This window comes from Amphibalanus amphitrite, unplaced genomic scaffold, assembly GCF_019059575.1.
Source record: "Amphibalanus amphitrite isolate SeventyFive unplaced genomic scaffold, NRLGWU_Aamphi_draft 000194F_arrow, whole genome shotgun sequence".
Classification (NCBI taxonomy): domain Eukaryota; kingdom Metazoa; phylum Arthropoda; class Thecostraca; order Balanomorpha; family Balanidae; genus Amphibalanus; species Amphibalanus amphitrite.
In genome coordinates, this window is record NW_024881689.1 from 220060 (window position 1) to 237340 (window position 17281).

At 50.0% G+C, this 17281-nt stretch overlaps 1 protein-coding gene across 1 annotated transcript in view; it reads right to left on the reverse strand.

Annotated features, from left to right (window-relative positions):
* Positions 1–1962: 1962 nt before the first annotated feature.
* The window catches only part of LOC122384637 (zinc finger protein 84-like), a 33955-nt gene continuing 18636 nt past the window's right edge, over positions 1963–17281 (reverse strand). Inside the window, exons 3-4 of the mRNA XM_043372235.1 lie at positions 15837–15962; positions 1963–3212 (exon numbers count right to left, since the gene is read on the reverse strand). Coding sequence (XP_043228170.1) covers positions 2224–3212; positions 15837–15962 — 1115 coding nt within the window. The 3' untranslated portion in view covers positions 1963–2223. The remainder of the gene's footprint in view (positions 3213–15836; positions 15963–17281) is intronic.

Consider the following 17281-nt stretch of genomic DNA (forward strand, 5'->3'; position numbering starts at 1 on the left):
ACTAAAGCTCTTCTCCGAGCTGAGTGAGTCATCATTGCGGCTTTATCCATTTTGCCACCCCTTGGGGTAGCACCGCCGAGCATGGCGGTGTTACCCCACACACAGTCATGGACCGACAACGCCCCGACGGGAAAACAAGCCGGGACGCGATTCTTCTGTAATTCCTTTCTCAACGAAGAGCACTTCATGCCTTCAAATTTAGCGTAAAAATCGAGGTATTTTGACTTGAAATGACCACTTACTTGGTGCTAAAACATGCCAAATGGTTACAACGATGGTTAGTAATTCACAAAATGGGCAATTGCGATCTTAAAATCAAATAAATCTTAGCGAAACCTACCTCACGTGGCGCCCCGCTTCCGTTTGGACACCGAAATGGCAGGTGTTTACATTTACAATTCAGAGTTTTGCCGATAGAGGGGATGGCGGTGTTGCCCACATGGCGGTGCTACCCCCGCTTCCCCTATCTGGCATGTCTTGCCGGTAGCATGCCGGTATTTTTGATTTTGTGCAAAAAAATATCAGCAAATGATTCAAACTTCGGACACTAAGAGGCTCTCAAATTGTAGTAACAGCAATATTAGCCACTGCAAGATACATTTTGTGGTAGAAGTTCCATTGCTAAGTGTAGGGGTAACACATGGACCTCAGCATTTCACACAATTCACAGGCTTAGTTATAATTAGAATTGTCAAGAATCTACTGTGGTCTATAAAAGGAAGAATATTCATAAAAGGAAGAATGTTGTTCATGACAACATTCCCTAGGGGAAAAGGCAGAATCACAACACCAAAAAAAACACAATGTTTGGAAACTGGCCTTGAGTCCTGAGATCCTGAGATGTGGTCTGAGAAACTCTACAAAGAATTTGACACTGAAAATCCAGCTGAAAAGGCAGGTGTTAGGTAGCCCTGAGCCTGACTTTGGTCCCATAATTAAATGAAAATGGATTTGAACTGGCATTTTGTCTTATCTTTACAAGAAAACACATCATGCAGGCAAAATTGACACAAAGTGGCGCAAACAATTAGACAACCAAGGTTTTACTTTTAAGATTATCTCTCCCCTAATGAATGGTTGTAATCTGATGACGTAATATTTATTCATTTACCCTTTTGGTTGAATAGCTGAAGAGAAAAAAATTTATTTGTAGTGAATTACACTACAATGTCGATTTCATTATAATTTAATATTGTGTTGGATAATTTTTATTAATATAATCATTCACGAGGCAGTGGCCTGCAGTCGTTAAACATTTTTTTTGCAGCGTTTTAATCAGCTGGTGAAAAGCCTCTGTTATGGCGCATCTGTTTCGAAATCGATAACCTTGTGTTTGTTCCCGCTTGAGGTTGGAGAGGATGGAAGATATCGTTTTTATACATATTATTAGGTGACTATTCTCAGGACCAGTGAGTTATTAACACATTTTTTACATGATTCGTATCTTATTCACGAACCAGCACGCAATAGTGGATAGGAAAAAGTATATGTTGATCTCGCTTCCTCAGTTAGGAAGATGGCCGAATCTGTACTTGTTTACCTATGTTTTGACCATCTAGATTTTAAACATTTGGCTGGTGCCGGCAACATTTTAGGAGAATATGGAAAAGTAGAACACCTGTGAAATGTAAATGTGATTACTGCTCACTGTCCAGTCTTCAAAAACACATTTCAGTAATTCAAGTCCTTTTTGTCCTCACCTTTTTGATGAATGCAATAGTTTTTTGTAGGCAATACTTCTTTGATTACAGGTGATATTTTAACAGTTATAGACTGGAATTGAGTTTCAAAATTGTGGGTATTTGTGGGGCCAACTCAGCCAAAATCAGCCTGCTGGTATTTGTGGTTGGACAATGGATGGCTGTTGGGTGGGAGGGGTACTGAAACTGCCAAAATGTGGCACTCTTGCAGGGGTAAGCTAGAATCAAGAATGCAGGTTTTTTAGTATGCCGGTAACCAGTTTTAACACAATTACTGATTCACCGTGTGTAAGCACAAAGAGACCACACGTGACACGGGCAGCCACCAAGCTGACTAACGACAATTACAGCTAAACACAACAGCAGCCGGTCATGCACTTGTCGACACGTTTCAGCTTTCCATCCCGCCATTCAAACCATTTAACACACCGGTCATCCCGCCATTCAAACCATTTAACACACCGGTCATAGTTACGTGTGGGCCGTCCTTCGTGTGGGTCTGCATATGCGTCGTCAGGTTTGACTATTGAACGAAACGTGCCGTGCAGACAGAGCACTGGAAAAGCCGCTCCCTAGTGTGGGTACGCAGGTGTGTGGTGAGATCTGATATGCGACTAAACCGTGCCGGGCAGATAGAGCAGCCGTGCTGCCGCTCCCCAGTGTGGGTTTGCATGTGTCTGGTGAGATCTGACCGTTTAGCGAATCGTGCCGTGCAGACGGAGCAGCCGTACGGCCGCTCCCCAGTGTGGGTCCTCATGTGTGTAGTGAGGTTTGCCCGTTCAGCGAATCGGGCATGGCAGTGTGAGCAGCCGTACGGCCGCTCCCCCGTATGAGTCCGTATGTGTCTGGTGAGGCTTGTCCGTTTAGAGAATTGTGCCGTGCAGACGGAGCAGCCGTACGGCCGCTCTCCCGTGTGGGTCCTCATGTGTGTAGTGAGGTTTGACCGTTCAGCAAATCGGGCATGGCTGTGTGAACAACCGTACGGCCGCTCTCCCGTATGAGTCCGTATGTGTCTGGTGAGGCTTGTCCGTTCAGCGAACCATGCCGTGCAGATGGAGCAGCCATATGGCAGCTCCCCAGTGTGGGTTTGCATGTGTTTGGTGAGGCTTGATCGAAGAGCGAACCGTGCCGTGCAGATAGAACAGCCGTATGGCCGCTCCCCAGTGTGGGTCCGCATGTAAGTGCTGAGGTTTGACTGTTCAGTAAACCGCGCTGTGCAGATATCACAGCGGTGCGGCCGCTCTCCAGTGTGGGTAAGCATGTGTCTCGTGAGCGTTGACCGTCGAGTGAACCGTGCCGTGCAGACGGAGCAGCGATGTGGCCGCTCCCCCGTGTGGGTCCTACGGTGGTATTTTATATGGGAGGAGTGGTCGGTCGAGTACTGACACCACTTGCACTTGAATCTGCCGTTCCTGCCGATGTGACCGTGACATCTCTTCACGTGTCTATCCAGACGTTGCTGTTCCAGACATCTGAAGTCGCAGTGGGGACATTGGACCGAGCCACTGATGCCTGGAGAATACACAGACAGGAAGAACGGCCATTAGAAAAGAGCAATGACAAAGCAAGTTTCGCGCACACACAAGAACGATCATGACACCTAGAGATGATCCACGCAGCTGGTCGCGTTTCTAGGTGACCTTGGTGAGCGCGGTAGGTGGTCATGTGGACGTGACAAGCGATCAGAGCCCATGAGTTGATCCGTTCATCGCTCGAAATACAGCCGTCAGCAACGGAACACTGAGCTCGTGGGGAATTGTTCTATTGCCGTTTGTTAACTCGCGAACGAACAGGGGTCGAAGTCAACTTATCCACTGAGTATATTTATCAGTGACGTTAAAGAAAAAAAAAACTGAAGTGTGGCAGACATCACCCATCCTCAGGAATATTGAGTCTAAAATGGGAATGTCCACCAAAAGGTTCCTTCTTATTTCCATTTAAACAGGGGAAATAGAAATGCCTATAGGTACAGCGAGCGATGACCTGTGCGAAACCTGATGTAAAAGTTCAAAATAGATTAAAATGATGACACTCATGCACCTGTCAAGTGTATTTTAATTAGGAACCCGACCGCTCCACCTGTCACCGGTGCCACGCTCGATCTGATGGCACAGCGGCGGGGTGTGCTGCGCAGCGAGGGGAAAACGCCGGCCTTTCGCGACCTTGACAGACGGGTCAGGTCAGCGATTAGGCGTGACTGCCGTGCAGGTATCGCGGAGAGCCTGCGAGCTCAAGGGAGCAGCTCCCTGTACCGTAGTATCCGCCCTGTCCTGGCCGGTAAGAGGGACGGCGCGCGCAGCCTCCCCACCGCTACACCCGACGAGATGAATGCACATTTTGTCGATGTTGGACCGCGTGTCGCCGCTAGCCTGGCCGGCCTCGGGCCGCCGCCCGACATCCCGTGTCGCCTACCACGTGTCGGTGCGTGCGGGTTTCGGGTGGCCGGCACGACGCTGGCCGGCCTGCGGGAGGAAATGTTCTCCATGAAGCGTTCTGGTGCGTGCGGGTCTGATGGCATCTGTATTCGTATCCTCATCCTATGTTTCGACGCCATCGCTCCTGTCCTACTCCACATCATCAATACCTGTCTTACCTCATGTGATTTTCCCGAGACCTGGAAACACTCTCTGGTGTATCCTATTTTCAAATCCGGCGATCCCTCTATTATTTCCAACTACCGCCCCATTTCCTTAGTCCCCACCATGGCCAAGATTGTGGAGCGTGTGGTGCAGCGTCAGCTGTTTACTTACATGTCTCACAATCATCTCCTATCCTCATCCCAACATGGCTTCCGTCCTCAACATTCCACAGAAACCGCTCTGCTGTCCGTCACAAACCGCATCTTTTCAAACATGGACCGAGGTCACGTCTCCCTTTTGTGCCTTTTAGACCTCAGTAAATGTTTTGACGTGATTCCTCATTCCCAACTCCTAACCAAGCTCCAGCTCTACAACATCGATCCTTCTTGGTTCTCCGCATACCTTTCCGGTCATACTCAGTCAGTCTCCATTTGTACTTCTTCCGGCAGCAGAGTGGCTTCTAAACCTCTTCCTAACACCATGGGAGTTTTCCAGGGCTCTGTCCTTGGTCCTCTGTTGTTCACAATATTCGCCAACGACCTCAGCCTGCACGCGCCGGACGCCCATGTGATCCAGTACGCTGACGATACCCAAATCCTTATGTCCGACTTGAAACAAAACATCCCACTCCTCATCCAGCGCATGGAAAACACCCTGGCCTCCCTTTCATCGTGGTTCCATGCACACGGCCTTAAGCTCAACACCTCCAAAACCGAACTCCTTCTCCTTGGAACCAAGCAAAACACCCGCAACCTCGCCCCTGTCAGCGTACGGATCGGTGGGGAGACCGTTCGGGAGAGTCACACAGTGAGGAACCTGGGTGTGATTTTTGACCGGCACCTCACCTGGGATGCACATGTGAGTGACATCATTCGCAGGTGCACTGGCCTCCTGATCGGTCTCCGTCACCTGAGGCATTTCCTCCCGCAGCCGTCACTTCTAGCTGTTGTTCAGGGGCTGATCATCTCGCGCCTCAGGTACTGCGTGGCTGTGTACGGCAACGGGTCGGCCGCGAACGATACGAGACTTTTAAAAGTTCTTAACTTCGCGACTCGTGTCGTCACCGGTTTGAGAAAGTATGACCACATTTCTCGCGCCCGTAATGACCTGCAGCTGCTCTCGCCGCGACAGATGTTTGAGCTGAGGACGTTGACAACAGCCTACAATGTGCGTGCCAGTGGTGAGCCTGCCGAACTCGCCTCTCTGTTCACGACCTTTTCTGAACCACGAACCTGTGAGCGTGTGACACGATCGGATTCACGCCTACGACCCCCTGCCACGCGCACAGTGACCGGCCAACGCTCGTTTGGTTACCGAGCAGTGTCGCTGCTAAACCGGTTGCCGGTGGGGGCCATGGAGCTAGACTCGCGGGGCTTCAAGCGCGCTGCTAAGGCACTTGTTCTGTCGTAGCTTTTATGTGTGCATGTGAGCGTGCAGGTATGACTGTGATGCTATCTGTGATTTTTTGACAAGTTTCCCACCAATGTTTTAACTTTGTAACAACTGACACAGAATAGCCACGTCTGCACTGTGGAGTGTCTGCGGAAGTCGTAAATAAATAAATAAATAAATAAATAAATGATCAGAGTCATTTATTCGCAGATGGCAAAATTGGTGATTGTACAAAATAGATCAACACCAAAATACTAAAGCACACATAGTAGCTATATTTGAACAAAACTGGGTTCTCAGTACATTCTTCTCGAACAATCAGTTTTATAAGACCCCTCGGCGGCACATGGTCTGCCGTATAGACAAGACAAGAAGCATCGACTCCCCGATGTAAGCACAGACAGTTCGCAAGTCGTACACGTACGTAACAGACGCCACACTGGTATAGGATTGGGTTGCAAGATTTAGATATCACGACAAGCCACTTGCGGCCTACCCCTTGTATTGTAGACAAAGCAATATAGGGACTAGGGAGCTCTTGAAGCTATTCTGAATCTCACGTATTTGTTGATATTGCGGACGCCAACTTCACTGACATGATGGCCGATGGGTCAAAAAAGCATACTCAGCATCGCCAAAAGTGGGGGGGGTCGACCCCCCAGTTCTCAAGAGTGGGGGGGTCGCGACCCCCGCGACCCCCCGTCGGCGACGCCCCTGGTAACAGTGAAGAATGATGACTGTACCAACTTTGGTTGTGGGTGCCCAGAGCCCCTTGGGGGGTGCCCAACTCAGCATTGGGGGTGCCCGGGCACACCCAAAAGTATACAAATCGACGCCTATGCCCAGGGACCAGTCTGACATGCTAAGCACGAATCCGGTCTCAGAAGTCTGGTATTCTCAACAGATCTCCCAGATTCAGCCTGGATCGCTCCAGATGGATATTCTCCGGGGTCTCTCGATTTCGCCCAAAATTACCCCAGAGACGAAGTATGACATGCTGAGCATCAGGGGTGCGGAGCCGGAGCCGGAGCTACAGCCGGAGCCGCCGGGCCCAAGCCGGCATATTTTGCCCAGAGCCGGAGCCGTGAAACAACATAGCCCGGAGCCAAAGCCGGAGCCGTCAAAAAAGGGGGCGACTCCGGCTCTTTTTTAGAGGGAAAAAATATTGACCTAGTTGGGTTTGACAGTGCAAGGCAGTAAAATATGTGGTTATCAAAGTAGCCTTGTTAAGCAAATACAGAAGCAACGTGCACCAGTCCAATCGCCTTTTTTCTTCCACCCGTGTTTAATTAATCACACAGGGGATGTGCTGAGTAGGAGCCGGAGCCGGAGCCGGACCATTTTACTCGGAGCCGGAGCCGGAGCCGGAGCCGCCATGACATTTCACCCCGAGCCGGAGCCGGAGCCGATTTTTTTCCGAAGACCCCTCGTTTTTTGTAAGACTTGTTTTATAAGACCCCTCGGCGGCACATGGTCTGCCGTATAGACAAGACAAGAAGCATCGACTCCCCGATGTAGGAGCACAGACAGTTCGCAAGTCGTACTCGTACGTAACAGACGCCACGCTGGTAAGGAGTGGGTTGCAAGATTTAGATATCACGACAAGCTACTTTCCGTCTACCCCTTGTAGACAAAGACTGCGCAGATCATAGGAAATGCTGCGAATGCGGTGTGAGTTGCGGCCACAAAAAGAGACGTTATTTCTTAACGTACCCAGCTATTCTTCGCAAATTAAAGCGTTACGGCACTATGCCAAACAGCAACACTCCTTACCTCCTATGTGTAGGGGTCAGTTTTAACACAATTACTGATTCACCCTGTGTAAACACAAAGAGACCAGACGTGACACGGGCAGCCACCAAGCTAACTGACGACAATTACAGCTAAAACACAACAGCAGCCGGTCATGCACTTGTCGACACGTCTCAGCTTTCCATCCCGCCGTTCAAACCATTTAACACACCGGTCATACGTGTGGGCCGTCCTTCGTGTGGGCCTGCATATGCGTCGTCAGGTTTGACTGTTGAACGAAACGTGCCGTGCAGACAGAGCACCGATAAAGCCGCTCCCCAGTGTGGGTACGCATGTGTGTGTTGAGGCGTAACCGTCTAGTGAACCGTGCTGTGCAGATAGAGCAGCCGTACGGCCGCTCCCCAGTGTGCATACGCATGTGTATGTTCAGATGTGACCTTCGAGTGAATCGTGCCATGCAGACGGAGCAGCCGTACGGCCGCTCCCCAGTGTGGGTCCTCAATTTAGAGTTGCAAAATTTCCCTACCGCACTACCGGCATGCCGGTAATTTTTCACTACCGCAGGTTTATTCGTGGTATCTGGCATGTCTTGCCGGTAGCATGCCGGTATTTTTGATTTTGTGCAAAAAAATATCAGCAAATGATTCAAACTTCGGACACTAAGAGGCTCTCAAATTGTAGTAACAGCAATATTAGCCACTGCAAGATACATTTTGTGGTAGAAGTTCCATTGCTAAGTGTAGGGGTAACACATGGACCTCAGCATTTCACACAATTCACAGGCTTAGTTATAATTAGAATTGTCAAGAATCTACTGTGGTCTATAAAAGGAAGAATATTCATAAAAGGAAGAATGTTGTTCATGACAACATTCCCTAGGGGAAAAGGCAGAATCACAACACCAAAAAAACACAATGTTTGGAAACTGGCCTTGAGTCCTGAGATCCTGAGATGTGGTCTGAGAAACTCTACAAAGAATTTGACACTGAAAATCCAGCTGAAAAGGCAGGTGTTAGGTAGCCCTGAGCCTGACTTTGGTCCCATAATTAAATGACATAATTAAATTAAATGGCTACGGGCGAGCTCGGCTTACGGGCAATCCCAAATGGGATAAAGTTTCCCGTCAGGTCCGGATCAGGGGGTTGCGGCGTTGAGGAAGATTTGAGTTTCCTGAGGATATTTTGAATACAGAAGCTCTTTATGAAACATGAAACATGTATTTTATATTATTTTAACGGTCAAAACAGCGGCCGATGTCGGTCCGACGTCGCCCCGACGTCGGCCCGACGTCGGCTGGACCTCAGCAATTGATCTCGGTCCGACGTCGGCCCGACGTCGGCTGGACCTCGGCTGGACGTCGGAACATGCGGGCATATCCGACATCCAGCCGACGTCGTGCCGAGGTTGGACCGACGTCGGGCCGACGTCGGCATGCCGATGCCGAGTTGCCGACGTCACCCCGACGTCGGCCGACGTCGGGCCGACGTCGGCATGTTTACTGGGCTGGTTCTTGAGTTATTGCGTTCCCCGTCGGAATATCGAATTTTTAGTTTGATATTCTCGAATATCAATCTGCTGCTCAATTGATGGACGTTCAGTGCCCCACACACTGACACGCGGTAATGCAGCGAAATTGCGTCATAAATGTCGATTTTCATATGACCAGGCTGCGTTCGGACATGGTAGAAATAAAGACGTTCGGAGTTCGGACACTACTGCTGTCAATTTAGCAGCAGTTTGCTTTCAATCTGTAGATTGATATTCTGGGGTCAGCCGATTGGGCCCAAATTCGGCCGAGGGACAGGGGTGTCGATTTGTGAAAATGGTTGGGGGTGCCCAGAGCTTTAACCCTCGCCTGTATACATTGGGGGGGGGGGGGGTCGTACGGACTCCCACCCCCTCGGTTTTTTCGCGAATAGCTCGCGTAAAAAGCGGCCGATCACGACGAAACTTTTAGTAGTGCCCTCGCGTTGATCAATTTTACACCTACCCTTGACATTTCATGACCCTGACCCAAACGAACTTTGACCTGTGATCTGTGACCTACTTTTCGAGACAATGTTTGGCCGGAATCACGATTTGGCGTATGTCTGTTCGCATTAGCCGCGCATTTGCAAGCTTTTCGTCGTTTCAAGTGTTCAAACATGTGATATGCTGTTGCTCCCATGCATAAGGGTGGATGTCAAGGTCACCTGAAGGTCAGGTCAGGTCATTGACCTTTGATGACCATTGACCTTTGATGACCTCGGTTCACTTTTTCGAGTTTTACATGTTTTTAGGCTAGTTTTTGGAGCTGAATTCGGATTTAGCAACCATATGAACATTTACGAAGTAGTTTTGGTGCCTTCGTAACATGTTACGAAGCAGTCAGAGGCGGTTGACGCCTAATACGAATACCCGGCACTCGGCAGGACCCCTACTGGTTGACCTGACCCGTCCTGACCCCACCTGGCCTAAATGCATGACGACATCTTTGTGATCAAAACTAACATAATATTCGTGATCAGCACCCTGAAAAACCCCATAGCAGCCACACTTTACGACGTTCTAACAGGTCCCGATTTTCCTTTTTTGGGTCATTGACCTGACCTGTAAGGTCAACCAATGACCTAGGACCTTAAAATTGGGTATCATCGGCTTCCTCTCGTCACGGGAAACACGCTCGTTTTTTCGGCGAAGCTCTAACTCGATCAGGGGCGAAACGGCAAAGGGGGGTTCAACGGACCCCCCCCCCCCCCTCCCCCTCTTATACGTTCGCGACTGGAAAAACACTGGGTGGGCAATCGCTCATCCAGTAGCGATTTTTGCCCACCCAGTGGAATGTGTTTGCCCACCCAATAAAGACGGAGACGGAGCAGTTTTACCCGCGCTGGGCCGGTGCTCAGCGCCTTCCGCGCCGGGCCGGGGGTGTGTGAACAACCCCGTCTAACTCGGCTCCTGGGCCACGTAGCGACATGCGGTAGGCAGCATTGGAAAGACAGTTAAATTGAAGAGAATACTTGGTCTAAAAATTGTAGACTTTGTCCGTCTGTATCCCATGCCATTTGCCGCTTGTTTCCATCTTGCTTCGTTCTCGAGTTATCACGGGGAGCAGGTATCCGCCCCCCGTCGGTGTGAAGTTGGCGCGGAATGCGGATCCCCGTTGGTGCGCGGGTTAAACCATGATATTTCGGACCAAAAGACTATCTCGCCACTCAAAGCAAAACTTCAGGACGTCCGGAACCGAAAACCCATTGACACGGTACGAATGCGTCGGTGGCTACCAAATGCTGCTGTCTGGTATAAATAAAGCGAAAAATTGTGTCCATTTTTTTGCAGCGCATTCTGATGTACGGTAATTAGAGCAGGGGCGCGGGAACTACTTTCAGACTGGGGGGGGGGGCGGGGGCACACCATAATTGAAATCATCCTAGGGTACCCCCAGACAGTAGCGGCGGAACACCTTCAAGGCGGGGGGGGGGGAGGCACTGCCGACTTTTGGTCCCATTCTTTCCATGCAACGCCCATAGGGCTAATGTTAAAATGTCAAAATCAAAGGGGGGCACGGTGCCCCGGTGCCCTCCCCGTTCCGCCGCCTATGCCCCCAAACCTAGTTTTCTCGCCGGTTTTAGGCCACTTATTTTTCATCCCTTGGCGTTTTCATCAAAAAAGAAAACATTTGCAAAGAAGTGCGATATCCCGTCTTGGGGGCACCGCCCCCACGGCCCCAGAGTTGGGGGGGGGGGGGGGCAAACTGTTCCCACTGCCCCCCTCCCCGTTCCCGCGCCTATGAATTAGAGAAAACAATGCGTTGAAATAATCGTAACAGTCAGGGGCGTCGCCACGGATTTTTGAGTGGGGGGGGGGGGGGGGTCGGGTGACCGGTCTTCGCCTTGATGGGTAGGAGTGTTTTAGCCACACTCCCGTTTTTCCGTGTGTTGAGAAAAACCTTGCCCTTGGCGCGCAGCGCCACGAAAACAGCGGTAACTACATCTTATGTACATCACTTTTGCATCGTGCATAAAAATCAAGCACAGGTCACCTGAGGTCAGGTCACAATGTCATGTCAAGCTCAGTTTTGATACCTCTAAAAACTGCAATCTTGTCATTCCTATAGATTATCTCCTATAAGTCTGAAATTTGGTTCAATGAATGGGATTATAAGTGCCAACAGTTCATGAATCTGGGATTTTACACCTGAGAAGTGAAGTCAGGTCAAATATGTGACCTCACCAATCATCATGATAAGATATGGGAAAAAGCACGAATGCCCTCTGCTTTGAACGAATATGCTAAAAACGCTAGGTACTTTTGTAGCCATGGCACCTCTGCTCATTTTGATTTCAGGGACAGGGTGCAGCCAATGACCAGTGGTGACTCGAAAGGGCAGTCATTAGGTCATCAAAGGTCTCTGACACATTTTCGACAACAACTTTTGATGGAGACGCTGTAGAGCGATGACAGCACCTGGAGTGTGTTCAGCTCAGCAACACAGATCGAGCCATATAGGTAGGTAGGTACAGCAGGTTCTTTTCCGGTCAGGCCATGACATTTACGTCTGATGTCAAGTTTTCTGGTTGATTTTAAGTTCAAATTGTAAGCCATGCGTCGTCTTCGACGAAACAAACACGATGGTGAATCAGTGGCGGATCCAGGATTTTCACTGGGGAGGGGCTGCAGGTCATAATTGGGCGCCACGCCCCGGATGGGCGCCATGTCTTGTGGCCCTGACAAGAGGCGCCCAGGATCAGTATGTACAGTGACACCACACGATTGGAAATATCGGTGCGGAGCGTACTGAAACGACGTTATTCGACTGATTTTTGCATCCTAGTCCTAGTATGCGGCACTCCGATGAGTTGCGAATTGAAAATTGGCGCCACTGCGCCTTCGGCGCAGTGGCGCCAGTTTTCCTTGGGTGGGGGCTGCCAGCCCCCGCAGCCCCCCCCCCCTGGATCCGCCACTGTGGTGAATAACATGAATATCATACACATTCACTGAACCGTAGGTTGTTACAGAACAAATGTTTCGGCAAAATCCGTCCGTTTAGCTGTTTGGCCCTACACAAGTCATAGACCCGAAGTCAAATCTGAGGCGAAGTTGGTGAAAGAGCTTTAAAAAGCTATGGAATACCTACGCTTTCTGTGTCGCCGTAGCTCTTATTCGTGTTTTACGGGTCGCTAAGGTAAAACGTTTACCAACGTAACGCCAATGTATGCTTTCGGCCCCTGATCGAGGTAGAGCTTCGCGGAAAAGGGAGGATGCTGCCCGTGACGAGAGAAAGCCGATAATGCCCAATTTCAAGGTCTTGGCCGGGTCATCTTAGGTCAACGCCCAAAAGTAGGGAAAATCGGGACCCGCTAGAACTGTGTGAGCCGTAGCTGTTATCGGGTACCCGAGTACGAGTTCGATGTTAGTTTTGAACAAAGATGATGACTCCATGCATTTGGGGTAGATCATGTCGGGTCAGGTCGACCAGCAGGCTTCCTGCCGGCCATCTAAAGTGAGTGACAACCACCACCGATAGCTTCGTAACATAACATCTAGATTGAACCACCGTCCACCATTTATCAAAACTACTTCTTATGTTCAAACGGGCGCTAAACTCGAAATAAGCTCCAAAAACTACAGTTGTAAGTAAAAGCAAATAACACTTGAAAAAGTAAACCAAGGTCATCTATATTCAAATCAGGGTCAATAATGTTTTTAGAGTAGGTCTAAAATTGATTAACTCGAGGTCACTGGAAGTTTCGATGCAATAGGCTCCTTTTTGCGTGTCTTATTGGGAAAGCTCGAGAGGGGCCCACCATCTGACCCCATTCCCCCTATGCAGGCAGGTCCGAGGGTAGCCAGGGCTGAGGCTAGTTAGGTACCTCGTAGTTACTGATCCGTCATCCGACGAATCGACTGCAACCATTACTTTGACAATCAGACGAACGCTTGGGTCAGTTTTGGCGCGCCCACTGCTTTGAGGGATAAAAAGGGACTAGAATAATGGCTACTTAAAAAATATTGTCATGCTGGTGTTCCACGCCCACAGCTTATTGACCTATAAGCAATATGGGGACTAGGGAGCTCTTGAAGCTATTCTGAATCTCACGTATTTGTTGATATTGCGGACGCCAACTTCACTGACATGATGGCCGATGGGTCAAAAAAGCATACTCAGCATCGCCAAAAGTGGGGGGTCGACCCCCCGGTTCTCAAGAGTGTGGGGGGGGGGTCGCGACCCCCGCGACCCCCCGTCGGCGACGCCCCTGGTAACAGTGAAGAATGATGACTGTACCAACTTCGGTTGTGGGTGCCCAGAGCCCCTTGGGGGGTGCCCAACTCAGCATTGGGGGTGCCCGGGCACACCCAAAAGTATACAAATCGACGCCTATGCCCAGGGACCAGTCTGACATGCTGAGCACGAATCCGGTCTCAGAAGTCTGGTATTCTCAACAGATCTCCCAGATTCAGCCTGGATCGCTCCAGATGGATATTCTCCGGGGTCTCTCGATTTCGCCCAAAATTACCCCAGAGACGAAGCATGACATGCTGAGCATCAGGGGTGCGGAGCCGGAGCCGGAGCTACAGCCGGAGCCGCCGGGCCCACGCCGGCATATTTTGCCCAGAGCCGGAGCCGTGAAACAACATAGCCCGGAGCCAAAGCCGGAGCCGTCAAAAAAGGGGCCGACTCCGGCTCTTTTTTAGAGGGAAAAAAATATTGACCTAGTTGGGTTTGACAGTGCAAGGCAGTAAAATATGTGGTTATCAAAGTAGCCTTGTTAAGCAAATACAGAAGCAACGTGCACCAGTCCAATCGCCTTTTTTCTTCCACCCGTGTTTAATTAATCACACAGGGGATGTGCTGAGTAGGAGCCGGAGCCGGAGCCGGACCATTTTACTCGGAGCCGGAGCCGGAGCCGGAGCCGCCATGACATTTCACCCCGAGCCGGAGCCGGAGCCGATTTTTTTCCGAAGACCCCTCGTTTTTTGTAAGACTTGTTTTATAAGACCCCTCGGCGGCACATGGTCTGCCGTATAGACAAGACAAGAAGCATCGACTCCCCGATGTAAGCACAGACAGTTCGCAAGTCGTACTCGTACGTAACAGACGCCACGCTGGTATAGGATTGGGTTGCAAGATTTAGATATCACGACAAGCTACTTTCCGTCTACCTACCCCTTGTAGACAAAGACTGCGCAGATCATAGGAAATGCTGCGAATGCGGTGTGAGTTGCGGCCACAAAAAGAGACGTTATTTCTTAACGTACCCAGCTATTCTTCGCAAATTATAGCGTTACGGCACTATGCCAAACAGCAACACTCCTTACCTCCTATGTGTAGGGGCCAGTTTTAACACAATTACTGATTCACCCTGTGTAAACACAAAGAGACCAGACGTGACACGGGCAGCCACCAAGCTAACTGACGACAATTACAGCTAAAACACAACAGCAGCCGGTCATGCACTTGTCGACACGTCTCAGCTTTCCATCCCGCCATTCAAACCATTTAACACACCGGTCATAGTTACGTGTGGGCCGTCCTTCGTGTGGGTCTGCATATGCGTCGTCAGGTTTGACTATTGAACGAAACGTGCCGTGCAGACAGAGCACCGGAAAAGCCGCTCCCTAGTGTGGGTACGCAGGTGTGTGGTGAGATCTGATATGCGACTAAACCGTGCCGGGCAGATAGAGCAGCCGTGCTGCCGCTCCCCAGTGTGGGTTTGCATGTGTCTGGTGAGATCTGACCGTTTAGCGAATCGTGCCGTGCAGACGGAGCAGCCGTACGGCCGCTCCCCAGTGTGGGTCCTCATGTGTGTAGTGAGGTTTGCCCGTTCAGCGAATCGGGCATGGCAGTGTGAGCAGCCGTACGGCCGCTCCCCCGTATGAGTCCGTATGTGTCTGGTGAGGCTTGTCCGTTCAGAGAATCGTGCCGTGCAGACGGAGCAGCCGTACGGCCGCTCTCCCGTGTGGGTCCTCATGTGTGTAGTGAGGTTTGACCGTTCAGCGAATCGGGCATGGCAGTGTGAACAACCGTACGGCCGCTCTCCCGTATGAGTCCGTATGTGTCTGGTGAGGCTTGTCCGTTCAGCGAACCGTGCCGTGCAGATGGAGCAGCCATATGGCAGCTCCCCAGTGTGGGTTTGCATGTGTTTGGTGAGGCTTGATCGAAGAGCGAACCGTGCCGTGCAGATAGAACAGCCGTATGGCCGCTCCCCAGTGTGGGTCCGCATGTAAGTGCTGAGGTTTGACTGTTCAGTAAACCGCGCTGTGCAGATATCACAGCGGTGCGGCCGCTCTCCAGTGTGGGTAAGCATGTGTCTCGTGAGCGTTGACCGTCGAGTGAACCGTGCCGTGCAGACGGAGCAGCGATGTGGCCGCTCCCCCGTGTGGGTCCTACGGTGGTATTTTATATGGGAGGAGTGGTCGGTCGAGTACTGACACCATTTGCACTTGAATCTGCCGTTCCTGCCGATGTGACCGTGACATCTCTTCACGTGTCTATCCAGACGTTGCTGTTCCAGACATCTGAAGTCGCAGTGGGGACATTGGACCGAGCCACTGATGCCTGGAGAATACACAGACAGGAAGAACGGCCATTAGAAAAGAGCAATGACAAAGCAAGTTTCGCGCACACACAAGAACGATCATGACACCTAGAGATGATCCACGCAGCTGGTCGCGTTTCTAGGTGACCTTGGTGAGCGCGGTAGGTGGTAATGTGGAAGTGACAAGCGATCAGAGCCCATGAGTTGATCCGTTCATCGCTCGAAATACAGCCGTCAGCAACGGAACACTGAGCTCGTGGGGAATTGTTCTATTGCCGTTTGTTAACTCGCGAACGAACAGGGGTCGAAGTCAACTTATCCACTGAGTATATTTATCAGTGACGTTAAAGAAAAAAAAACTGAAGTGTGGCAGACATCACCCATCCTCAGGAATATTGAGTCTAAAATGGGAATGTCCACCAAAAGGTTCCTTCTTATTTCCATTTAAACAGGGGAAATAGAAATGCCTATAGGTACAGCGAGCGATGACCTGTGCGAAACCTGATGTAAAAGTTCAAAATAGATTAAAATGATCAGAGTCATTTATTCGCAGATGGCAAAATTGGTGATTGTACAAAATAGATCAACACCAAAATACTAAAGCACACATAGTAGCTATATTTGAACAAAACTGGGTTCTCAGTACATTCTTCTCGAACAATCAGTTTTATAAGACCCCTCGGCGGCACATGGTCTGCCGTATAGACAAGACAAGAAGCATCGACTCCCCGACGTAAGCACAGACAGTTCGCAAGTCGTAGGGGAGACCCGGGAGGTATGGGCCGGTTTTGTGAAAAGGCAATTTTCTTCCAGTGGGCAGTGGCTAGACCCGGTTTTTCACTCTGTGTAGGCGTGAAATTGCCTTTGGCCTGCAAAGTGTGCCTGATATTAGGCATTTGGGATCAACTATTTTGTCTCGAGATAACTTTCAATAAATAATGCGCTTTTTCGATCCATCAAAATACACCGGGAGGCATGGGCCATGGCCCGGGAGTTATGGGCCGGTGCCATTTTTCATATTCTTTTCTCGACAATGAGAACAATACTCGTAGCTGGTATCTACCTTGATATCTCTTAAAGGCCAGGAACCGCATAGACGGCCAACAGCTTACTTCATGGAGGCCACTTGGGCACATATGTATTTTGGTAAGCTCAATCATGCTCCATGAAATAAGATAAATAATATTTTTCTGTTCGAATGTAATTTGTAGTTAAATTTTCGACCTTGCGCGACAAAAATAAAACTTATTGAATCGGACATTCAATGAAAGCATCATTTTATTGATTTAGGATCAACGGGGGTGGGTGGTCCGAATCTCCCGGTTAGGACACCAGAACG